The sequence below is a fragment of the Rhinoderma darwinii genome, chromosome 8, assembly GCF_050947455.1.
Source record: "Rhinoderma darwinii isolate aRhiDar2 chromosome 8, aRhiDar2.hap1, whole genome shotgun sequence".
Taxonomy (NCBI): domain Eukaryota; kingdom Metazoa; phylum Chordata; class Amphibia; order Anura; family Rhinodermatidae; genus Rhinoderma; species Rhinoderma darwinii.
This window is the reverse complement of record NC_134694.1, coordinates 111,076,826-111,104,485: the sequence shown is the minus strand read 5'-3', so window position 1 is coordinate 111,104,485 and position 27,660 is coordinate 111,076,826. Positions and strand designations below refer to the sequence as shown.

The window sequence follows — 27,660 nt, the reverse complement described above, 5'->3', positions numbered from 1 at the left end:
AGCGCAGTAACGGCCCCCCCGCCCCCCTTAACTCCTCCCCGTCCCTCCTTCAGCTCCTTCAACTTTCCCTGACCTCGTAACATTAACCCTTTCCCTACCAGGACGGTCATGTCGGCTTCCCTTAAGCCTGCAGCTGCGTCCAGCCTCTTCTTTCAGCCGAGCTGATAATGTATGTGTATGGGGGGGTCATGCAAGTGTCTTCTACTTCTGGTCTTGTGAAATTCCACATTGTGTCGCATTTCTGTGCCAGATTATTCAAATTAGACTAATTTTTGGCAGCCGGATTAAAGGAGATTTAGGCTGGGTTCACACGAGCATGTTACGTCCGTAAAGGACGGAACGTATTTCGGCCGCAAGTCCCGGACCGAACACAGTGCAGGGAGCCGGGCTCCTAGCATCATAGTTATGTACGATCTAGGAGTCCCTGCCTCGCTGCCAGACAACTGTCCCGTACTGTAATCATGTTTTCAGTACAGGACAGTAGTTCCACGGAGAGGCAGGGACTCCTAGCGTCGTACATAACTATGATGCTAGGAGCCCGGCTCCCTGCACTGTGTTCGGTCCGGGACTTGCGGCCGAAATACGTTCCGTCCTTTACGGACGTAACATGCTCGTGTGAATACAGCCTTACGATAGTAGCATAGGGTGCTAAATCTAAGTGTGCCATAGGGAAGTTCTTACATCTTTGTGTTCACCCATGACAGAGAAACGTCGGCTACAAGGACTGTCAGACTTCCTAACAGAGGTCGCCCGTAAGGAGTTGGAGACCTTGGACGTTCAGATACCGTCCTGCTGTGTGATTTACATCCCATTGGTAAGAAAAAAAAGGAAATGGAATAAGATAGACAGCATACTGGTGCCCATGCTTCAGGCATAATTGCACTGGAAAGAAAGTGATGGCACAGAACGGGCACAGTGTCGTGGAGGGACAAGGCGGGGTTAATTGGTACTAGGAGGACTGTAAGGTGCCCGACTCCGTAGGGTATGTTCACACGCAGTGACCAAAAATGTCTGAAAATACAGAGCTGTTTTCAGGCGAAAACAGCTCCTGATTTTCAGACGTTTTTTGAACAGCTCGCGTTTTACGATGCGTTTTTTACGGCCGTTTTTGGAGCTGTTTTTCATTGGAGTCAATGAAAAACGCCTCCAAAAACGTCCCAAGAAGTGTCCTGCACTCCTTTTGACGAGCCGTTATTTTACGCACCGTATTTTGACAGCGACGCGTAAAATAAAGGCAAGTGGGAACAGAACATCGTAAATCCCATTGCAAGCAATGGGCAGATGTTCGTAGGCGTAATGGAGCCGTTTTTTCAGGCGTAATTCAAAGCGTAAAATGCCCGAATTACGCCTGAAAACACTGAGTGTGAACATACCCATACAGTACAGTTATCAGCGCTCCCTCTAGTGACGGGCCATGCACCTGTGAGTCCATCACATGACGAGGACTGGTTTTTATTCACTAGAAATAAATAATGAAGGTTCCTATTGAATGAGAGCAAGCAGAGATCTTGAAAACCGCAAGGAATTTATACAGAAATTATATTGGAAAATGTTGGAACTTTTCATTATACAAAGAATAACGTTTATGTGCTGAAACGGTGAATTCCCCATTGATGTTATTTTGTTTGTATAAGAATAATGAAATGATTGAACTCTATATTATAAACCATGTTATCGCCTTTAGATAGGATTCCTTCTATCCATTGAGCGTCTCCCGTTCATGCAGGAGAAGTGCGACTTCCAGATTGAAGGTTTGGATTTCATGGTGAGAAGTTCGTTTCTTTTGCTTTTCGCTAATTCACAAGTTCTTGTTGTTTTTATATCATTTATGTTAGTAGATTATGAACATCATTATGTAAGACAGACAGATAGTGAACATTCAGTCATAGTCTTCTTTGTATGCTGCCCAGAATTAATACATCCATACATGTTATTGGTTCCGCCGCTATTATACGAAGGTGTAATCGCGCTTTTCTTTATCCTTGTTTTTTCACTGACCACACAAACGCCACAAAAATGCAACAAACCAAAACGCACCAAGAAAACGGCATTAAAAAATCCAGAAAAAAGCAGCTGCGTGTGAATACGGTCTTGGGCTGGTTTCATACACAGCTATTTTCTGAAAAATCCTTTCCCGTGGCGTTTTTCATAGCTATTCTTAGGCGTTTTCGGTCCAAAAACACTGCAGCTAGATGTTAGTCTATAGTAAAATATAAGGACCAGTTCGCACAGATTTTGACGCGGAAACCGCATCTGAATCAGTGCCAAAAAAAAACGCAAATCTATCTCCATTGATTTCAATGGGAGACAGAGGTGTTTTCTTCCTTGGCGGCTTTTGACCGCTCGCAGGAACAAAAAGTAGCATGCCCTTTCTTTGAGCGGTTTCCGCCTCTGGACGTCCATTGAAACCAAGGAGAGACAGGAAAAAGAGGGCTTTTTGCGGTGTTTTTTGTATTTGATTCATTAAAACAAACACCTAAAAAATATAATCCTGAAGGAATTTTGAGGCAGATTTTTCCTGCCTGACAAAAAAATCTCTGTGTGTACTTGCACTACAAACGTTTTTTTTTTTGCTTGTGGCGTTTGGTGACCCAGTTGTTGCGTTTTTTTTGTGTCAATCGGATTTTTTTAAAAATGCAGCGTGCTCCGGGTGTGGAGCTTTATCCCATAGGCTTCTCTATAGAATTTAAAAAAGGCCAGAGAATACACATACAAAAGGTAACAAAATGAAAAACGACACCAAAAATGTTTGTAAAAATCACCATAAAAAATGCTTAAAATTCATTGCGTATTGTACAAGCATTTATAAACGTAAAAAAAAAAGTGTTTAAGGCCTCCTTCACACACAGAATTTTTCTGGCAATTTAAACTGCATTAAAAAATGCTTCTAAATTGTTGGCGTTGCTGGTGGCGTTTTTTTTTTTAGCCTTTATTTATAATGGAAACCACGACACAGTGCTGGATCGGTCATACGATGGACCCCATTGACTTATACTTGGGTCATGGTGTCCTGCTCCCTGCTAGAGCGGAAGCCTCTTTTTGCAGGGGCTCTCTGCTCTGGCTGGTAGGGGGTCCCAAATGGGGTACGCCCTTCATGACGCTCCTTTGTTCTAGTAGGGCACACGGACAGGAGTTCTGCTGCTCCGGAAGTGTCATTTCAGTTTGCCCCACGATGAAGCGGGGTTTGTATATTTGCATCAAGAGTTCCGTTTTTGATTCTTATAAGATGTTTTTCTGTATATTATAGTGATAGACTTTTATAGTGATAGACTTTTATTCACATCTCATTTATCCGTGTAATATCTCAATTGTTTTGAGCAGTTTCTTTCAGACGATCGACTCCATTACAGAAGTGCACGGACCAAAGAGCTGGATACAGTACTGGGGGATCTCCATTGTGAGATAAGAGGTCAGATATGTATTAATTGTCAATAGTTTCAAAATATTTGGGAAATTTTGGAATTATTTGGACTAGTCAGTTTACAGTTACACTTTGTGCTCTATTCAGATATTGGATCCATTTTTGTCAAGCAGTGGCTGTAAACTTGTTCTAACAAACCCAGTATATGCCCACCCCTGATCATCATTTACAATTCATATACTGTATATAGAATTAAAAATAAAAAGTTGAGTCACTGTGTACATACATTACATTACTTTACATGTACTGATCCTGAGTTACATCCTGTATTATACTCCAGAGCTGTATTCACTATTCTGCTGGTGCAGTCACTGTGTACATACATTACATTACTTTACATGTACTGATCCTGAGTTACATCCTGTATTATACTCCAGAGCTGTATTCACTATTCTGCTGGTGGAGTCACTGTGTACATACATTACATTATTTATCATGTACTGATCCTGAGTTACATCCTGTATTATACCCCAGAGCTGTATTCACTATTCTGCTGGTGGAGTCACCGTGTACATTACATTACTTATCATGTACTGATCCTGAGTTACATCCTGTATTATACTCCAGAGCTGTATTCACTATTCTGCTGGTGGAGTCACCGTGTACATACATTACATTACTTATCATGTACTGATCCTGAGTTACATCCTGTATTATACCCCAGAGCTGTACTCACTATTCTGCTGGTGGAGTCACTGTGTACATTACATTACTTATCATGTACTGATCCTGAGTTACATCCTGTATTATACCCCAGAGCTGTATTCACTATTCTGCTGGTGGAGTCACCGTGTACATACATTACATTACTTATCATGTACTGATCCTGAGTTACATCCTGTATTATACTCCAGAGCTGCACTCACTATTCTGCTGGTGGAGTCACTGTGTACATACATTACATTACTTATCCTGTATTTATCCTGAGTTACATCCTGTATTATACTCCAGAGCTGCGCTCACTATTCTGCTGGTGGAGTCACTGTGTACATACATTACATTACTTATCCTGTACTGATCCGGAGTTATATCCTGTATTACACTCCAGAGCTGCACTCACTATTTTGCTGGTGGAGTCACTGTGTACATACATTACTTATCCTGTACTGATCCTGAGTTACATCCTGTATTATACTCCAGAGCTGCACTCACTATTCTGCTGGTGGAGTCACTGTGTACATACATTACTTATCCTGTACTGATCCTGAGTTACATCCTGTATTATACTCCAGAGCTGCACTCACTATTCTACTGGTGTAGTCACTGTGTACATACATTACATTACTTGTCCTGCACTGATCCTGAGTTACATCCTGTATTATACTCCAGAGCTGCACTCACTATTCTGCTGGTGGAGTCACTGTGTACATACATTACATTACTTATCCTCTACTGATCCTGAGTTACATCCTGTATTATACTCCAGAGCTGCACTCACTATTCTGCTGGTGGAGTCACTGTGTACATACATTACATTACTTATCCTGTACTGATCCTGAGTTACATCCTGTATTATACTCCAGAGCTGCACTCTCTATTCTGCTGGTGGAGTCACTGTGTACATTCATTACATGACTTATCCTGTACTGATCCTAAATTACATCCTGTATTATACAACAGAGCTGCACTCACTATTTTGCTGGTGGAGTCACTGTGTACATACATTACTTATCTTGTACTTATCCTGAGTTCGAGCCTGTATTTTACTTCAGAGCTGCATTCACAATTCTGCAGGCTGAAATCACCAAGCAATCCTTACTAGTTCACTATCTGTTCAATGCTTGGTCTAAGTATTCTCTTTACACCAGGCACTGCATAGTTCTCAAATGTAGGGAAATATAACTCCCCCTGCATTATAGGAGCTCAGCTAAGTTGTTACGGGCATGTCTGACAGCAAGTTTGTTGACTGTCTCCAGTGACGACCAGCAGAATTGTGAATGGAGTATAATATAGGCTCATGATCCGTGTAAGATGTATTTACACTTCAGAGCCTCCATCAGGGGTTTCTGTCACTTTTAACAGCAAGAATAGCGCAGCATGCAGTGCTTCTTGTGCCTTAAAAATAACAGAAACCCGTTATGGAACCGTAATGGGCTCCGCTCATTGTAAGTTAATGTGGTCCATCAGTCACCGTTTGGATCTATCATTATAAACGAAAATCATGATGCTAGTGTGAACATAGCATAAGACTGAAAGAAGAAACAATAATAAAAGGGATGTCACATTAGAACAAACCTTGTCCATATGCCCTATGAAGGCAATGGGACCTCATGCAGGAGTGCCCCTCGCTCAGGATTCCCCTCTATGAACCAAAGCGGAGAACCGCTGACAAGAACTGGCATCTTCTCTGATAGGCTCAAGCTGTCCATGTGTTACATGTAATACTACATTTCCCCTGCAGCGGCCGCAGACAACCACTTTAAGGCAATGGGGACCAAACCACAAGCGTTTCGGTGTAGTAAATATTCTTGGGTCCTCCACAGATCATGAGACCATGATAATGCATCAGTTGCAGACGTTGATCCTGGAAAGGTCGGCTGTTTTGCATGAGGTGACTGAGTATGTCGGGCAGATGGATGCTCTTCTTGCCATGGCTGTCACCGCCCGTGAGAATGGATACGTCCGTCCTTGTTATACTTCTAACAACATCATTAATATAAAGGAGGGCAGGTGAGGAGGAGTAGATCCATCGTCTCAAGGCTTCTTGTACCGGTAACACAGAACGTTGGCTTTATACTGTTTTGTTTCTTCCAGACACCCCCTTTTGGTATTTTGCTCAGGAACTTTCGTCCCAAACCCAGCCATGACTGGAGAGACAGAGAAAAGGATAAAAATTGTGACAGGACCCAACTCATGTGGGAAAAGTGTATATCTGAAACAGGTAACAGGAAACATAACGCAAGATATATATTAAATGTTTATCCAAAGTAGAGGTAGACTTTAACTCTAAAACTCTATACAAATATATACCAAGAATAAGCAGAGACATTTTAAATTCTAATTCTTTCATTTTAATTTAATAATATATTTGTAGAGGGGAGCTCTGTTTTTCTGAATTCGGATAATTCATATAATTCTAGATGCAAACAGCCACCACTAGAGGGAGCTAAATGTATATTGATTTATACAGCTAGCTTTGAACTCAATGGGGCCTGTATAAATCTGTATTCAGTGAGCTCCCCCTAGTGGTGGCTGCAGACAGCCCCCATGACAGTGCCACAGTAAGCAGGAGAAGCAGTGCTGTGTCCTCTCTTGCCACAGCCCTAATAGCATTCACGTGAACTCCCTGTATGGTAGGTAGAACGCTAACTGTGTGATCTTTAATCACAGGTGGGTCTAATTGTCTTCATGGCTATGATTGGAAGCTTTGTCCCTGCCTCTTTTGCTGAAATCGGACCCATTGATGGAATATTTACACGTTTACAGACCCGTGAATCTATTTCTCTTGGCTTGTCCACTTTCATGATTGATTTAAACCAGGTTTGTGACTCTTATTTAACTTTTTTTGTCAACTTTAATAATTTTTATTTTTAAAGAAAGGAGTAAAAAATTACATAAACAAGTAGTAGTCACATTACAGACACAGTTGCAGAGTACAGACATTAGGTACTATGTACATAATAAAAAATGGTTCAGGCTTTAGAAATATTGCTCAATGGATACCTTAATTAGTTGTTAACCTGATCAACTTTGCAAATAGTCTTGATTAAAAATCCCCTACCGTTTTGTTTATACAGCATCTACGAAGACCTATGTGTCTCCATGGCTACAGACCACAAACAAACCTTGTGTAGTCTGATCCTGCAGTCATACTCCCGTTTATCTGTCCCCTACTTCTTAATAACATCAATTCGGTAGGTTACTGAGAAGTAGGGAACAGATGGAAGGGAGTATGATTGCAGGATCAGACCACACAGGGTTTGTGTGTAGTCTGTAGCCATGGAGACACATAGATTTGTATGTTTGGAGCTGTATACACCAAATCATAGGAGATTTTAAATAAGACTATTTGCAAAATTGCTTCAGTTTTTGTTAATTTTAGGGAAGTAAAAAGAAAAAAATGGTTGCAAAGGTGGACATACCCTTTAGAAATTAAATTTTATTGACTTTAAATTTTCCTTTATGTAGGTGGCAAGAGCAGTAAATAACGCAACAGCGAATTCACTCATTTTAATAGATGAATTTGGAAAAGGAACAAATACGGTAAGCAAAATCACTGATGCTCCCTGTTGTTGCATGTATGTATAAGTGTATATATATATATATATATATATATATATATAGATGTGTCACTTGTAGTAGAGAACCTCTGTATGTCTTTCCAGGTGGACGGTCTTTCCCTTTTATCTGCCATTCTCAGACACTGGATAAAGCAGGGGTCTTCCTGCCCCCATATTTTACTTTCTACTAACTTTCACAGTCTAATACAGCTAAAAATTCTCCCGGAAAGTCCGATCGTGCATTATCAGGTGAGAACGTGCTACAATAACATTTATCAATACTGTGAGTAACAATGTATTCATTATGTCTTCATTTATTACCCACTTTTCCTGAGGCCGCTTATACACGGCCATATTACTAATGCGGAACAATAATACAGCGTCCATAGACGGTTATGGTCCTATGCCGTAGCTCTGTCTGCTCCCAATTCTGAATTCATAAGGAACTGGTAAGAAAAAAAGTAATGGCATGCGCTATTGCATGCCATATTACAGATATTCTCACAGAGGCACCATATGGAAGTACACAGAGTGCCTATGGATCCGTTATACGGCCTCCGCGTGCCCCCATGCAGCTTCCGTGCACATGTCTGTGCCATGCACATGGCCATATTACTGCTCCGTACTACTTCAGAGTTGTTCAGAGCCGTAATACGGCGACCAAAGAAATGTATGAGTCCTTTCAAACGGAGGCATATGTGGCAAACAACATAGCACCCTGCGAAAGCACACAGAGTCCTGTACCGCTCTGTACTATGGAGCCATACAGGCTCTCTGATGTGTGCATGAAGCTTTAGACCCCTTGCACACGACCATAAAAATCGTCTATAATTGCGGACCCATTCACTTCTATTGTCCATGGACAACTTCCCGTTTATTTACGGGAAGGTGTCCGGGCGGTAGAAAGCTGCCGCAAAAGATAGGACATTTCCTATCTTTACACGGACCATGCTCCCATACTTTACATGGGAGCACGACCCGCAAATGCGGATGGCTGTCCGTGATTACGGGCACGGCCGTGTGCATGGGGTCTTAGGCTAGGGCTTTACTGCAACGAGTCGAGTTAAAATCCTGGCATTACCATAACTTGCTTCCCTCAGTGTTTCCCTATGGGGGAAAAAGGTCATTTGACATGATCAAAATTCTCGCCCACAACTTATTCCCTCAAAGGGAGATTTAGAGGCTGCGCGTCATAGTCGCGGTAATCCAGTAATGGAACCCAAGTCTTAGGGCAGATTCACACGAACGTTGCGTTTTTGCGCGCGCAAACAACGCAGCGTTTTGCGAGCGCAAAAACCATTTGACAGCTGCGTGTGTCATGCGTGTCTGATGCGCGGCTGCGTGATTTTCGCGCAGCCGGCATCATAGAGATGAGGCTTGTCAACGCCCGTCACTGTCCAAGGTGCTGAAAGAGCTAAATCTTTCAGCACCCTCGACAGTGAATGCCGAACACAACAGCGAAAAACCTGTAAAAAAAAAAGATAAAGTTCCTACCTACCGAGAACTTCCCGGCCGTTGCCTTGGTGACGCGTCCTTGGTGACGCGTCCTTGGTGACGCGCCTCTCTTGACATCGGGCCCCACCTCCCTGGATGACGCGGCAGTCCAAGTGACCGCTGCAGCCTGTGATTGGCTGCAGCCTGTGCTTGGCCTGTGATTGGCTGGAGCTGTCACTTGAACTGAAGTGTCATCCCGGGAGGTCGGACTGCAGGAAGGAGACAGGAGTAATCGGTAAGTTAGAACTTCGTTTTTTTTTACAGGTTCATGTATTTTGGGATCGCAAGTCACTGTCCATGGTGCTGAAACAGTTTAACTCTTTCAGCACCATGCACAGTGAATGTCTCCCGACGTCGCGGACCGGAAATTTTTTTGCCGGGTTCGGCCAAAACGAGTTTGGCCGAACCCGGTGAAGTTAGCTTCGGTTGTCGGGGTTCACTCCGTTTGGATGCTTGGAAACAGAAAAGCACGTGGTGCTTTTCTGTTTCCATTCATCCTTTTGACAGCTGTTGCGCAAACACGCAGTTCGCACGGAAGTGCTTCCGTGCGACATGCGTGGTTTTCACGCACCCATTGACTTCAATGGGTGCGTGATGCGTGAAATACGCAGAGTTATTGAACCTGTCGCGTATTTTGCGCAGCGAACAAACGCTGCGCAAAATACACGGACTGTGTGTACTGCCCCATAGACTTCTATAGGGCATTGCGTGCCGCGCGAAAACCACGCGCCCTACACGCTGCCAAATCACGCTCGTGTGAATCCCCCCTTAATGTAACTAAAATACATCTCAATCCCCTACAAAAATCTTGTTTATCCAGTCACAGCAAAATAAATCAAAACGGGATGTGATTTGAAATGCTCGAGGCAAAGAACATACAGAACTCACAGGTCGTTGCAAGGCGTTCCACTCTTGAGCTTCCCTACATTTGCTGTACTTACTTATACTGAAGTTTGGTAAAAAAAAAAAGTTTCACATTGCAATAATTTCCTCCATATGTCCAGATTCACACAGGGTGGTTTGTTTATGCGTCTTTTTTTTAGCCAAAGCAAGGAGTGTGTACAAAAAAGACGAAAAAAATCAATCTCTCCTTTATACCAAGTAATGCTTTGGCTGAACCGTTAGTTAATATACTCAGCTGCTGCTAAGTAACCGCTGACATAGGCCCCGGGGACAACACTGACTCTCCGCACTTTTGTGGACATCCACCGTGGCCGTTGAGTTCTGGCGAATTATCGGCAATTCATCTGCAAGGGTAATGCATAGCTGCCTGAATCCTCGCAGCGGCTTTCAGATTTAAGGGTTACTCCCAATCTTAGACATGTATATCCAGGCACATCCACAGGACCAACAGCTGCAACCCGCAATCCATCTCCAGAACACGAGCTGTCCCATCTGGTGGAACGGGAGCTGGGTGACCCCTGTTCTGGAGATAGGTGCGGGTCCCATAGCTATCCATCGTAAATGCAATGGGAATACCTCTTAAAGGTATTTGCAAGAGGGATAAACCCCCATACCTGGTTTTCTATATTGTGGTCCCTCCAGTGTGTGTCTTGCATCTGTGCGGCTGGCTTCTTGCGCTATATGGGGTCCCCTTCTATGTGCTGCGGCTGCCAGCGGTGGTGTTTAGGAGCAGAGCCGTTAGTAGGGGGAAGGTAGCGTGCACAACGCCTGACACTGCTATGGAGACCTGGTTGTCATGGCAGTGGGACGCAGCACTACCTCCGGGTGGCAGCTCCTATGAGAGAGCGGCGAGCTGGGAGTGAGCAGGGTTGGTTCGGCTGGGCGCAACAAGCGATAAGTTCATGTCTCTTAAAAATTATCGAGGAGCCTGATTCGTTGCCACGAGCAACTGCTCCATTTTTCCATTTGTACTAATTTTGACAAATCTCCTTCTCTATTCTGTGCAGACTTTTGAATGGTGTCTTGATGGGGAGGAGCTCGTCTTCTTCTACCAGCTTAAAGATGGCGTTTCGGAAGTAAGTCAGGCAGCCAGGGTAGCATCCATGGCCGGCATGCCAGATCAAATCATCAGGAGGGGAGTGGAGGTAAGACACTAAATATTCTTTAAGAGTAACTAAACTTTTAAAAAACTTTTGACATGTCAGAAATTTTGATCGGTGGGGGTCCGAGCACTAAGACACCCACCAATAGCTAAAACGAAGCTGTAGAAGTGCTGGGGTGAGTGATGTGCCAAAAATTATGATCAGTGTACTCACTGCAGTATGTGATACACTCACTAATATACATTCCGGTCCCCCGTCGCGCTGATTCTGAGATTTTCATAGATTTTTATAGCGCTGTCGGGGAACCGGAAGTCTAGCTGCACAGTCTTCTTTGATGATACGACTGTTCGTCATGTACTCTATGTACTCGCTGTACTACTGCTACTGCTTATACATGGACTACAGCTGGTTTGGTCACATGACAAAGTGTCGTATCATCATCATCAAAGAGGACTGTGCAACTAGACTTCTGGTCCCCCGACAGCGCTATAAAAATCTATGAAAATCTCAGAATCAGCGCAGCGGAGGACCGGAATGTATATTAGCGAGTGTATCACATAATGCAGGGACTACACTCATAATAATTTTTTGTCCCCCGCATAACCCCTTTAAAATTGAACATTACATTAATACGTTTAAATTGATGGCGTATCCTCAGGATGGGCCGATAATTGGGTTCTGTGGGCCCAAGGGAGGCAGCCCCTTCACTTCAGTACTGACACACTTGTCCATGCAGTTTTGTCTGTTGCTGCGGCTTATCCTCCTTCACTTCAATGGGCTGAGCTGCAGTACTAGACACATCTGGATAGATCTTGATCCGGGTATCAAGGTTGATGGAGGACCTAGGGCAAAAATGTCAAATAATGTGTGAATTACACCATATCCACAGGACATGCCATAAATGTCTGATAAGTGGAGGGTCCCAGCTGGAGGTCTCCCAGCCGCTGTGGTCCTAGCTGTGGTCCTAGCCAACATTTAAAGCATATCCTGCGGACCCTTAGTGATCTAATATTAGTAAAAGCTGCATAATCACCTCTTCTCTTCTGCCACAGATAAAACGTTTATATTGCTGGAGACTTTAAATCTTTTTAAACTGCTGCTGAGAGTGTTTGGGAAGGGCTAGAGGAAACTAGGGGGTGGAAGCTGGGCAAATACCACTTTCGCCCTCTCTATAATCCAGTGCTAGTCGGATACAGCAGTGAACGGGATGCAGATCTCAAGCTAGCCCCACTGCCCCTTTATTCTGCTGATCGGTGGGGGTCTTGGGAGTGGTACCCCCACCAATCACACATTTAAGGAAAGCCACCACCCGCTTCAGAAGTCCTCATATTGACAATCGGGGGGGGGGGGGGGGGTGCATACCGCCTTAGAGAAGCAAAGGGTCCCATGTAGAACTGCATGTGTATGTGTTTTTTATGTCACCTTGATACTGCTTGAATAGCTTAGAGTTCATTGAGTATGTACGTTCGTTAGCATGCGTTTCTTACTTTTTAACCCTTCAAACAACCCTTTATGGGCATGCCATGCCATTTTATTACATTTTCACTGTTGTACCTAAGGTTTCAGAGCTGTTCCGGAGAGGACATGCCATACAGTGCCTCAATCAGGTGGCTAAACAAGAGAAAATGGACAAGTAAGTGAGATAATGGATATTGCTTCTTCAGACATTTTCTGCCACTTTTCCCCAAACTCATCAAATTTTAAAAGTGTCTCTGGTCTCCCGGGAGATCTAGTTTAGGCCACATTTATTCACCGGAGTAAGAAAAAATGGCTCATTTATGGCGCACATCTTAGTTTGCTCACAGCAGGAGTACAAGGATTTTTTTGCCTGTCTGAGAGGTCAAAATGCGGCAAATTTATTAAGAGGCGTCTGTCTCTTAATACATTTGATGCAAATCTCACTTACCCTCTGCATTCCAACTCCATATTAGCTAGCAAGTTTTGGAATGGGATTTTAAACACGTTTATATAGGTGTGATAGTCAGGTGTCCACAAACATATGGCCAGATAGTGTAGCTGTCAACTATCTGTGTCTGTCCGGATGGTAATTTAAAGGGGCTGTCTAGTTTTTAAATACTAAATTAGGGAATTATAAATTAACAGGAGGTTTTATTTTCAGGATCCACATTTAGTAGATAAAGTGGAGAGTGGCTTCGAAGAGCGTCTCCCCATCACAAGCATCCAGCACGGCTATACATTACACAGACAGCCCACTGATATCAATGAGGGCTGTGTAATGCTTAGTTTCCCCTGTGGGGGAGCTGCAGAGAAATTAAACACTTACAGGTTCCCCTACAGATTACATCGGATCACTGGGGGTCTCAACAGCAGAAGAGCCTGGGAACCTCTTGTTGTTCCCATATTAGAAAAATAAAATAATCCCCTGCTAATCATTTGGGGTGGGGGGGGGCCGGCTTGTATTAAATGACCAATTACATGTTACTGCAGGAATTAGCATTGGGTTATAAAGACGGATCTGATGGATCTAATCATTTTTCCATTGAAATAGCTACATGTAATCTACCCTTGGATTCTCCAGATAAATGGTTATTCTGCACGCTCTCTCTTTGCTATGTTTTGCTCACACTTCTTTGTTTCTCTCATCTCAGGTGTCAGAAACTGGTCTCCACTTTTCTCGGTCTAGACCTTGATGATCCGCAGACCGACCTACAAAAATATTTGTCTGATGAAGTCCTACCCTTCTCCGCAATATTCTGAACTATCATATCCTTATATTAAAAAGTTGTAGACTCACACCATAGGAAGTAGATTGTGTAAGAAGCCCCGGGACGAGCTGTAAACTGCAGCATAACGGAGTCATTAATATGTTCTCCGCCTTATTTTACTCTTAGAAACAGTTGATTAAGAAAGCAAACTGAGGGCGCCCGTATACATTAGATGAAAGTTGGCCGAACCTGTCAATTTCGGCAGGACCGCCCGACTATCTAATGTGTATGTGGGGGTCCTGACTCTTCACCGACAGCAGATATCAGGGGAAAGAATGATTGGGCGTGTTGGATTTTAACATAAAATAAGCTGCTGCATATTCTCTCTGACTTCCCTTCTCCCCATTAAAAACATATGCACAGTAATAACAGTAATAATTCTCAGTAATTTGAGACAGCCTGGTTGCTATGGAGTCACTGCTTAACAACCACAGTCTTATATATATATGTATGAGGTTGAAAGGCAGCACGTACCTAGGATCCAGTCTATCCCAGAGGTGCTCTAGGGTGCTTTGGCCCTGGGTTGAGGGCAGAGGCTTGGCAGTACTCAAGCCACACTTTATCTCTTTCTGCCATGTTAGTTATATATTTATAAAAATAAATTTGGGTGGAGTATTTATAAATAGATGAGCAGATTGTTCTGTGGTTATTGGTGCCCTAATGTTCAGTTTTTATGTCAGTCTTTCAGCATTAAAAAAAATTATTCTGAGCAAAATGAGAAATGCCTCTCGTCATTCATTCATTTATTAATCTTATGTCAGTTTGTCATCTAGTGTATACACACTGTGACACACATACACACATCACACATATACAGATGTAGCAGGCGCCAAACAAAAATTCATGGCACTCCTACGCTATTTTCGTAGCACAGTTGTCCATTCAATTAGTGTTAGAACCAACGGGCTATGTAAATAGAGGAGAGAGCCGTGGCCGTGACATACACAATGTGACACACACATACACACATGCACGCTATGACACATACACACATGCACGCTATGACACATACACACATGCACGCTATGACACATACACACATGCACGCTATGACACATACACACATGCACGCTATGACACATATACACATGAACGCTATGACACATACACACATGAACGCTATGACACATACACACATGAACGCTATGACACATACACACATGCACGCTATGACACATACACACATGCATGCTATGACACATACACACATGCACGCTATGACACATACACACATGCACGCTATGACACATACACACATGCACGCTATGACACATACACACATGCACGCTATGACACATACACACATGAACGTTATGACACATACACACATGCACGCTATGACACATACACACATGAACGCTATGACACATACACACATGAACGCTATGACACATACACACATGAACGCTATGACACATACACACATGAACGCTATGACACATACACACATGAACGCTATGACACATACACACATGCACGCTATGACACATACACACATGCACGCTATGACACATACACACATGCACGCTATGACACATACACACATGCACGCTATGACACATACACACATGCACGCTATGACACATACACACATGAACGTTATGACACATACACACATGCACGCTATGACACATACACACATGAACGCTATGACACATACACACATGAACGCTATGACACATACACACATGAACGCTATGACACATACACACATGAACGCTATGACACATACACACATGAACGCTATGACACATACACACATGAACGCTATGACACATACACACATGCACGCTATGACACATACACACATGCACGCTATGACACATACACACATGAACGCTATGACACATACACACATGAACGTTATGACACATACACACATGCACGCTATGACACATACACACATGAACGCTATGACACATACACACATGAACGCTATGACACATACACACATGAACGCTATGACACATACACACATGAACGCTATGACACATACACACATGAACGCTATGACACATACACACATGAACGCTATGACACATACACACATGCACGCTATGACACATACACACATGCACGCTATGACACATACACACATGAACGCTATGACACATACACACATGAACGCTATGACACATACACATATGAACGCTATGATACATACACACATGAACGCTATGACACATACACACATGCACGCTATGACACATACACACATGCACGCTATGACACATACACACATGCACGCTATGACACATACACACATGCACGCTATGACACATACACACATGCACGCTATGACACATACACACATGCACGCTATGACACATACACACATGCACGCTATGACACATACACACATGCACGCTATGACACATACACACATGCACGCTATGACACATATACACATGAACGCTATGACACATACACACATGAACGCTATGACACATACACACATGCACGCTATGACACATACACACATGCACGCTATGACACATACACACATGCACGCTATGACACATACACACATGCACGCTATGACACATACACACATGCACGCTATGACACATACACACATGAACGCTATGACACATACACACATGAACGCTATGACACATACACACATGAACGCTATGACACATACACACATGAACGCTATGACACATACACACATGAACGCTATGACACATACACACATGCACGCTATGACACATACACACATGCACGCTATGACACATACACACATGCACGCTATGACACATACACACATGCACGCTATGACACATACACACATGCACGCTATGACACATACACACATGAACGTTATGACACATACACACATGCACGCTATGACACATACACACATGAACGCTATGACACATACACACATGAACGCTATGACACATACACACATGAACGCTATGACACATACACACATGAACGCTATGACACATACACACATGAACGATATGACACATACACACATGCACGCTATGACACATACACACATGAACGCTATGACACATACACACATGAACGCTATGACACATACACATATGAACGCTATGATACATACACACATGAACGCTATGACACATACACACATGCACGCTATGACACATACACACATGCACGCTATGACACATACACACATGCACGCTATGACACATACACACATGCACGCTATGACACATACACACATGCACGCTATGACACATACACACATGAACGCTATGACACATACACACATGAACGCTATGACACATACACACATGAACGCTATGACACTTACACACATGAACGCTATGACACATACACACACTTACCTTCTCTGCTTGATTTCTGTTCCCGAGAGGGCTGGGCACAGCAGTACAGGACTTCTCCAGCCAGCAGTGATGTGGAGATCTGGAGATGCTGATGAAAAGTGATCATCGCTCATGTAATGTTCACCTTTCACCTGCAGATGGCAGACAGACTATTTCATGTACAACAGCCTGAGGAGGAGAGCCACTCCCAGGAGTATTGAAGGTACAAGAGTGAGGGTTTTAACCCCATAACCCCCTTCGCGTACGCCCATGTGGTGGATAAAGGAAACCTCTCTGCTCCATTCCTTGAAGGGGGAGCTAACTATTTTCTTTTTTTTGTGTGAAATCGCCCTATAGACGTTCCTGTCCTTTATCTAAAGCAACAGGTAATTTTGGATAAAAATATATAAATATTCATGTTTTTTGATGACTGATCCTGTTGATGTGAAATAACTTAAAAGCGGTTACAGGAGAAGCCAAAAAACCATTACTTGATCATATGGCCTGTAATACACAGGGATTACTGTCCCTGCCTCTACACCACTGTGTTACTTAATTCCCTCCACATAGAACAAACCTAACATGTTGAAGTTGAAAGACCTCTACATAGGCCAAAAACTGCCATATAGAATGTATTTAGGAGTCGCTGCTTTGGAGATTTGACATTCTATAACCACACAGGAGAGCTGACAGCTCCTCCATACTACACCAGACAGGAGAGCTGACAGATCCTCCATACTACACCACACAGGAGAGCTGACAGATCCTCTATACTACACCACACAGGAGAGCTGACAGATCCTCCATACTACACCACACAGGAGAGCTGACAGATCCTCTATACTACACCACACAGGAGAGCTGACAGATCCTCCATACTACACCACACAGGAGAGCTGACAGATCCTCTATATTACACCACACAGGAGAGCTGACAGATCCTCCATACTACACCACACAGGAGAGCTGACAGATCCTCTATACTACACCACACAGGAGAGCTGACAGCTCCTCTATACTACACCACACAGGAGAGCTGACAGCTCCTCTATAATACACCACACAGGAGAGCTGACAGATCCTCCATACTACATCACACAGAAGAGCTGACAGATCCTCCATACTACACCACACAGGAGAGCTGAAAGATCCTCTATACTACACCACACAGGAGAGCTGACAGATCCTCCATACTACACCACACAGGAGAACTGACAGATCCTCCATACTACACCACACAGGAGAGCTGACAGATCCTCCATACTACACCACACAGGAGAGCTGACAGATCCTCTATACTACACCACACAGTAGAGCTGACAGATCCTCTATACTACACCACACAGTAGAGCTGACAGATCCTCTATACTACACCACACAGGAGAGCTGACAGCTCCTCTATACTACACCACACAGGAGAGCTGACAGCTCCTCTATACTACACCACACAGGAGAGCTGACAGCTCCTCTATACTACACCACACAGGAGAGCTGACAGATCCTCTATACTACACCACACAGGAGAGCTGACAGCTCCTCTATACTACACCACACAGGAGAGCTGACAGATTCTCTATACTACACCACACAGGAGAACTGACAGCTCCTCTATACTCCACCACACAGGAGAGCTGACAGATCCTCTATACTACACCACACAGGAGAACTGACAGCTCTTCTATACTACACCACACAGGAGAACTGACAGCTCCTCTATACTACGCCACACAGGAGAGCTGACAGCTCCTCTATACTATACCACACAGGAGAGCTGACAGATCCTCTATACTATACCACACAGGAGAGCTGACATCTCCTATACTACATCACACAGGAGAACCGACAGCTCCTCTATACTACACCACACAGGAGAGCTGACAGCTCCTCTATACTACACCACACAGGAGAACTGACAGATCCTCTATACTACACCACACAGAAGAATTGACAGATCCTCTATACTACACCACATAGGAGAACTGACAGATCCTCTATACTACACCACACAGGAGAACTGACAGATCTTCTATACTACACCACACAGGAGAACTGACAGGTCCTCTATACTACACCACACAGGAGAACTGACAGGTCCTCTATACTACACCACACAGGAGAGCTGACAGCTCCTCTATACTACACCACACAGGAGAGCTGACAGATCCTCTATACTACACCACACAGGAGTGCTGACAGCTCCTCTATACTACACCACACAGGCGAGCTCACAGATCCTCTATACTACACCACACAGGAGAGCTGACAGATCCTCTATACTACACCACACAGGAGAGCTCACAGATCCTCTATACTATACCATACAGGAGAGCTGACAGATCCTCTATACTACACCACACAGGAGAGCTGGCAGATCCTCTATACTAGACCGCACAGGAGAGCTGAGAGCTCCTCTATACTACACCACATCACACAGGAGAGCTGACAGATCCTCTATACTACACCACACAGGAGAGCTGACATGTCCTCTATACTACACCACACAGGAGAGCTGACACATCCTCTATATTACACCACACAGGAGAGCTGACAGATCCTCCATACTACACCACACAGGAGAGCTGACAGCTCCTCTATATTACACCACACAGGAGAACTGACAGCTCCTCTATACTACACCACACAGGAGAGCTGACAGCTCCTCTATACTACACCACACAGGAGAGCTGACAGCTCCTCTATACTACACCACACAGGAGAGCTCACAGATCCTCTATACTATACCATACAGGAGAGCTGACAGATCCTCTATACTACACCACACAGGAGAGCTGGCAGATCCTCTATACTAGACCGCACAGGAGAGCTCCTCTATACTACACCACATCACACAGGAGAGCTGACAGATCCTCTATACTACACCACACAGGAGAGCTGACATGTCCTCTATACTACACCACACAGGAGAGCTGACACATCCTCTATATTACACCACACAGGAGAGCTGACAGATCCTCCATACTACACCACACAGGAGAGCTGACAGCTCCTCTATACTACACCACACAGGAGAGCTGACAGCTCCTCTATACTACACCACACAAAGAACTGACAGCTCCTCTATACTACACCACACAGGAGAGCTGACAGCTCCTCTATACTACACCACACAGGAGAACTGACAGATCCTCTATACTATACCACACAGGAGAGCTGACATCTCCTCTATACTACATCACACAGGAGAACCGACAGCTCCTCTATACTACACCACACAGGAGAGCTGACAGCTCCTCTATACTACCCCACACAGTAGAACTGACAGCTCCTCTATACTACACCACACAGGAGAGCTGACAGCTCCTCTATACTACACCACACAGGAGAGCTGACCGGTCATGGGTATGGTGGTTATAACAAGGGTAAACGAAGGTTGGATCCAGCACTAGATAAGATAAAATGGAAACTGTTTCCAAGTTTTAATGTTTCTTCTTTAAAAAGGGTCCAAAGGTTTGGAGTCCTGGTGTGCAAAAAGGAATATCAATCCAATGATGAAGCCATTCATCATTGGATTGATATTCCTTTTTGCACACCAGGACTCCAAACCTTTGGACCCTTTTTAAAGAAGAAACATTAAAACTTGGAAACAGTTTCCATTTTATCTTATCTAGCGCTGGATCCAACCTTCGTTTACCCTTGCTATCTACATATCGTGTGCCGACACGAGGACCCGTGCGCTGTCAGCGACACAAAGCATATGTGTCAGGTGAGCTGGAGGCTTCCTCCCCCCCTTCTTTTTCTACTATGGTGGTTATAAACCTGGTGTCTGCCCTAAGAGACTGAACTGATGGAACAGATATACTATTGAGCATATTATTCCCTCAAATCCATATATTTTTTAATTTAAAAAATCTGAGTTTCCCTTTAAATAAAGTAGCTGCAAAACATTTACAGTAATTCAAAATTGCATATAAATATTATTTCCAGAAAGGAAGAAAAAGAAAGGATTTCTTAGAACGGTGCAAACAAAGAGATTGTGAATCAGCTGTAGAGGTTAAAATGCCAGAAACAATGGAATCCCAGATGTTACTTGTGCTCATTGTTTAAGATATTTATGTCTTGTAATCCCCTCATCCTCCGATCAATGATACGATATGACAAATACCAGGACCAACATAAAGTACACAACATGTTTGTATCCAGTTAAAGGGAATATATAACCCACAGCCACAGGCTGTCAGGGCATGCTGGGAGTTGTAGTTTTTCAACAGCAGGGAACACTCTGATGACCAGTGATATAACCTTTATTTTGTTTATTACTGTATTTGTCTAGATTCTCGGAGGGCGTATACCTGTCTTTATTTACAGCCACGTCTTTGTTCTGCAGAAGATGATTGTTTGTCAATTACCGCTAATGGAAAGTTAGTTTCCTGGCGTACATCATGTCACCTATTATTCAAGGCCGCCTGAGGCCAGGCCCCACTCCGTTAGAGGTTTTTGACTACAACAAAACTTATCCTTACACCTCAGCCACCTGTCAAAGAGATAATTTACTAGTAAGCAATGGTAATATCTGCAATTCAGAATAACTACTTGGGTCAGTGGCTCCCTAACTTTCTAGCGACCCCACTAAGGAACCCTAACCTGTCCATAGACACAATGGGGCTCATTTACTAACATTGGCGTAGCACTGTGTACAGCACTTCAATAAGTAATTACATTGTAGCACTAGCATGCGTCATGTCCCCAACCCAGGGAATGCCAAATACAGCGAAACTACTGAACTACTCCAGGTTGTACCCTACACTACCACTTTTCCTGGAGAAAATGTTAGTAAATCAGGCACACAGAGCGTGAATTGTAAGCCATGCCACATTTTTTTCTGCCAATTATGAAAACATTTGTCTGAAAAACTTGGGCTTGGGGCTTTTAAACACAATGACGCCAAAAACCTTATGTAAATTCATAGACAAATGTGCCCCAAAATATTGGTGAAGAGACTGTAGTCGTCGTGGCTGCCGTAGGATATGGTAGTATTTTTATGTCCAATATTTTGTGCTGATGAATTTTAAAAGATATCTTTATTATTGGATCTCAATTTTTCTGATACAAAGCTCCAAGTCCCCTGCATAGCCATAGAGTTAGATAATACAATTGTGTCTGCCTGCTCTAACCTTCAAATGGGTGAAATATTTTGTACACATTTGGCAATTGTGATGCCTTTGTTTTCTGTCAACTGACATGGAAAAATATTTAATACAGTTTTCTACTTTTTGACACTACTGTCTGGATTAGTGTTTATTTTTTATACGTTATATTCGAGAGTCTGCCTTCAGCCACCACTAGAGGGAGCTTACTGCATACTGTTTTGCTATTGAGTTATAAACAGTATACAGTAAGCTCCTAAGCTCCCTCTAGTGGTGGCTGCAGGCAGACAGAATTTTATAATTTACCTCTAGGTCTAGAGAGGATATAGAGCTCTGCATAAGAAAATCTAAGCTCCGACCGCCATAGGGATATATTAATTTTTTTTAAAACAAAATTGTGTTTAAGGGAGGACATTCACTTTAAGATCCCACTGGGACAACAGGTCACCATTACAGAAAATTAAAACAAGAGTTACTGCAGCAGCCTCAGCACTGAGACTATATTTGACCAGGTCGGTGCCCCAGTTGGCTAGAAACCTGAGCAGCCTGGTGCCAGCCCTGATGTAAACACCACAGACCCCATTAAAAAGGCTCTGTCCAAATCCTCTCCCCTATAGCATTAATGAAATGGCGCTGCGTAGCCGCTCGCCAATGATATCCATATCCATGTGTGTCTCTCCAGCACCGTACTCCTGTATTAGGATGAACCTTTCACCTATTAAACCGGTCACTGTGTTTCATTCTTTGTGCTCTTATGTTTGAGTGACCCTCACATTGTGGACCGTGCCGATGATCGCTAATCCCTTCCGTGCTCACTCTGCGGCACAACCCTCTGGGCTCAGTCCTGTCACAGATTAATATCTCTTATAGCAGATGCCACATTCTAGGCACTGTTTTCAAACTGGCAGTATTATAGCATCTCCGCATAATGTACAATTACATTATATTTGTCTGCATTCCTTTATAAGGTCTCGTTCACACAGGGCAAACTGGGATTTCACCAAAAAAAGAAGAGTATGACACCCCTATACCCTCAGAGTTGTGTGGGGGGAAAAGAAGTGACAACTACTCTTATCATTTTTTATGTTTAGGGGTATAGTATTTGCTTTTTGCAGTTCTGATGCTTTTCTCCCTCCAAAACAGTTGCATTGTAATAGTCTCCCTGTAACAGTGTCAGACGCCTGCTATGACCCCAAAATTAAATTTAAAAAATAACGCTCCCCTTCTCCTTATTGCAGGGTCTGCCAAGTGACATGAGCAGCAGCAGTTATGTCGCTGCAGAGCGCTCTTCATCCAGTATAGCGGTCAGTGACTGACTCTTGCTCCGGGACAGTCATCCGGCATTGTGAGAGACTTCCCTACTCTGTCAGGTGTGAGGGAGGGTCCCCTTATTCAGCTGACTCCCAGACAACCCAGCGCAGTTGAGTAGTTAAAGAGGACCCGTCACCACATCTGACATGTCTGTTTTAGTAAATACTTGTATTCCCAATGAAATAATTGTGGAGCATGCTTTCTTAGACTTCTGTTTTATTCCATTCCTCTGCTATTCCTCCTGGAAAAGTTTAAATAAATTGACAACTGGGTACTACCATTCCCCACTGTCCAATCAGTGCTGACAGTGCCAAACTGTGTGGGGACACACCCCCTACTGGTGTCAATTTATTCATAAATTTCTAGGAGGGATAACAGAGGAACGGTACGATTCAAAGTTCAAAGAACAGATGCTCTAGGATTTTTATATTATGAGCAAAGCAAGTATTTAGTAAAACAGACATGCCAGGAGAAGTAACAGGTCTGCTTTAAATGTGACTTACAATATAGTAGAGTACTCAGAAACTGACACCATATTTCCTTACTTCATCCGAGCCGATCCCTTTCACTAGATCACTTTCCCTTTTTATGGAGCAGCATTGTTCCTCTGGCTCTTGACCATTAATCCTTGCTGCGCTGACACCGCTCGTTCCCTCCCCATAGTTTTGTTGTACAGATTAGGCACCCACAATAACAGCAGAGCCGACTGTGCACCAATGAACCCAATTAGACCCTAAGTGGATGGTAAGGTCTACTAAACCTACACATTTCCAAATTGCCCCGGAGCAAAAAATTACCTATTGTCCACCTCACTATAAATTTTCATAAAATGTCACTTTTTTTTTTTTGCTAAATAAAACTAAATGCACCCCCACCGCTAAATTTTTATTAAAAGATTACCCCGCCCTTTCGTATATCATTCTTTATAAGAGTAGCCTTGCCACTTGTTCCAAAAACTGTCTACAAATCGCAACACTGCAATGCGGTTGATACATTGTATCAGCGAAGAGATAGTGTCTGCAGTACACACCATCAATGTACAGGGGACCGGAGGGATCAATTTATTAAAAATCTAACAACAGAGCCCCCCCCCGGGCATGTTTCGCCATTATGTGGCATCCTCAGGGGTTTCTGTTTCATATATGTATCGTTCCTCAGTAAGTGTCTATTCACACTGAATTTGCAGTGTACGCTTGGCATACACGCCAGGAGAGTTCACATCACATACGGCAAACATACCCATATGTCCCTATTCCCCCGACAGGTGCCTAAAGACTGTCCATTCTGCATTCGACAAACCAGTATGTCTGTGTATAACTTATTTTAACTGTATGGAATAATGTAGTCAATTATGCTATTCCGTACAGAGGCATCTAGTAAAAAAAAAACAATGTATACTGCGCGATATATGTGTTTAACCTAGGAGCCTATGAACGATGTATGCCTATACAGTAGCATACAATGGAGGCATTCGTCGGAAGTATACGTCAGGAAATCCTCTAGATGTATACCTCCATTGTAAACTGCAAACGCAATGTGAATAGGCCCTTAAACTATATTCCCATGGCGTTTCAGCCTTCCATCGTATTTCCCAATGTATACCTCGAACGGAATACTGCGATATTTAGTAGCATACCTCGGCAATAAGCTCCCATGTTAAAGAAAACATACACCGCGTGGTATACATTTTTTTGCGGTACGCCTCTGTATAGAAAAGCGTAGTCGACTGTGCTTTTCTATACACTTAAAAAATGGTATGGCAACGTATCCAGGCTCCACAGATACAAAAAGGACACTCTTTTAGCATCCATTGTGTGAATGGAGCCCTATATATACGTTTGGGGTTTACGCCGACGCTGAATGTAGGGCTAAAACACAATATAAATAGACGCTATAGTTCCATATGGATTTCTGTCGTAAACCATATCAGTCCTTGTTGGTAATTTAGGGGAGAAAAATAGTACGTGTATGTACCTGTATAGAGGTTTTGGATCTGTATACATACATGGATGTGATTTTTCAGCCTCCATTGACTTCAGTGGAGGAAAATTGTCACCCATGTGTCCTCTGATGATATTTTTCATATGGTGACTTATGGACTACGTAGAAAATCACCTCCATACAGACACATGATATCTCACAGAGGTATGGAAAGCTCCATAGGATAATATTGCCGCTACATTACAGCTCCGTACCAGACACACCTGGGACGGAGACGTTATACGGTTGTGGATGAGATATTACTGATATTACTTGTTTCTCATAGAGTCATGATCGGTAATAGCGCATTGCAGTCCGTGGTAATACAGTGGGTAGAAGATAAAATTGTCACAGTAGACCCGCAGATTATCTGCTATGTAACACTTCAGAAGGACAGACTGTGAGATGACTGTGTATGGAGTGTGGGAAAGAAGGTGAACAACCCAAATCCTCAATCATGCCGGTCCCCGTTCTTTATAAATGTGACATATATAAAGCAGATTATAACAGAGGGATTGTTTTATCCGAAAGTATTTTATTCTATTATTACATACATTATTGCATTGTTATATGGGATTTCCATAGTGTGCAATATTTGTTATAATAGTATGCCGGTACCCTCGTAATCTAGAAGGTTGTTTATATATCTACGTAGCTCTACATTATTGTGTGCAGGCCGGGTCCCATCCGTGCTCCGTGGAAAGTTAGGACATGTCCTATCTTTCCACGGATCAGAGAGTCGGGTCCGTTTTCACGGACCTGATTCACCCGCTAAAGTGAATGGGTCTGTGGAAACTATCAGATGCCACTTGGATGCGGTCAAAAATGGCCCGGGTGGCACTCGGTTGTGTGCTACTGGCATTAGGCATTATTGGTATACCTTTTTTGTCGCCCATTGACTCCCATTATAAAAAAACGCATACCGAAAGGAATACATTTTTTTTTAGCAGGAAGCCGCTGCATTGAATAGTGTAGCCGTCTACGCCATTCAATACAGTAAAAAAAAATATGTATACCAATACAGTAACATACGCTCAACCTGCACTGCAGTGTGAATAGAGCCTTATGTAGCAGCATTTTAGTAAACGTACCCCTAATGTTCAAAGAGACCGAACTCCGATCACCATAGGGGTCTATGAAATCTAGGTCATGCAGCTGCTTTAAGGCCATCTAAATGCGGCCCTACAAAAATAATGAATATCCTTAATCATTTCCCACATAAAATGAGTCAATATAACGGAGGATAACTTATAGGTATCCTAAAATGGTACATAAAAAGTACAACTTATCCTGTAAAAAATTAGGTCTCATACAGCTAAGTCAATATATATATAAAAAATTAAATTATGATATGGGCAAAAACAAAAAAAAGGCTTCTAGTCCTTGAAAAAGTGGTGTAGTCTGGAAACCCCATTTTCTAATACCCTATTAGGGAATACTGAGTTTATAGAGCTGGGTCTGGGCCTCATGATCAGGACCCCCATCTATTAGCCAGCATGGAGAATGGCTGCAAAGAACATCTCTCACACTGGAGGACGCACAGCCCATTCATTTAATTGAAAACGGTGTAATACTTAATTTCTCCTGTGGTGGCGTTGCAGGGAAATTGAACACTTTCTGGCAGGCTCCTCCCCAGATTACAAATGATCACTGGTGGTCCTAGTAGCAAATCACCCTACATGGTGACAAAAAAGGATTGTTCGAGGTATTAAACCCTTTTAAGCCCAAAATTGTCCGTGTCCTAGGAGATTAAAGGTGTATTACAGGTTTGTAAGCATTTCAAGTGCCCTCAGTTTGCCCCATACATCAAAATATGTCAAAATTCTGTCTCTGAGCTCAAATCTTGCAGACCGCAACTGGGATTGTACCACAGTGGCACATAGATCCCATAGATCATTGTATGCAGCAAGTTCATATAGGTTTCCATATAGCGCTACATGTATACACACACATCTGAGAGCTAAGTTCTGTGGCCAAATTTAGACACATTTATAGATACATTTAGGGCAATGACATGTACGGCATGTATGGCAACCCTGTACGGCAGCACACAAAGACCCTATAGGTCTGTATAATAGCACTATCCCAGCAA

General features: G+C 43.2%; 1 protein-coding gene across 6 annotated transcripts in view; it reads left to right on the top strand.

Moving 5' to 3' along the window:
• The window catches only part of MSH5 (mutS homolog 5), a 66,856-nt gene extending 52,273 nt beyond the window's left edge, over positions 1-14,583 (top strand). For all 6 annotated transcript variants that reach the window (XM_075836326.1, XM_075836327.1, XM_075836329.1 and 3 more), the window contains 11 exons: positions 705-814; positions 1,685-1,765; positions 3,322-3,409; positions 5,905-6,091; positions 6,176-6,302; positions 6,752-6,901; positions 7,550-7,624; positions 7,747-7,890; positions 11,046-11,183; positions 12,701-12,774; positions 13,751-14,583. In XM_075836326.1, coding sequence (XP_075692441.1) covers positions 705-814; positions 1,685-1,765; positions 3,322-3,409; positions 5,905-6,091; positions 6,176-6,302; positions 6,752-6,901; positions 7,550-7,624; positions 7,747-7,890; positions 11,046-11,183; positions 12,701-12,774; positions 13,751-13,859 — 1,283 coding nt within the window. In that variant the 3' untranslated portion in view covers positions 13,860-14,583. The remainder of the gene's footprint in view (positions 1-704; positions 815-1,684; positions 1,766-3,321; positions 3,410-5,904; positions 6,092-6,175; positions 6,303-6,751; positions 6,902-7,549; positions 7,625-7,746; positions 7,891-11,045; positions 11,184-12,700; positions 12,775-13,750) is intronic.
• The last annotated feature ends 13,077 nt before the right edge of the window (positions 14,584-27,660 follow it).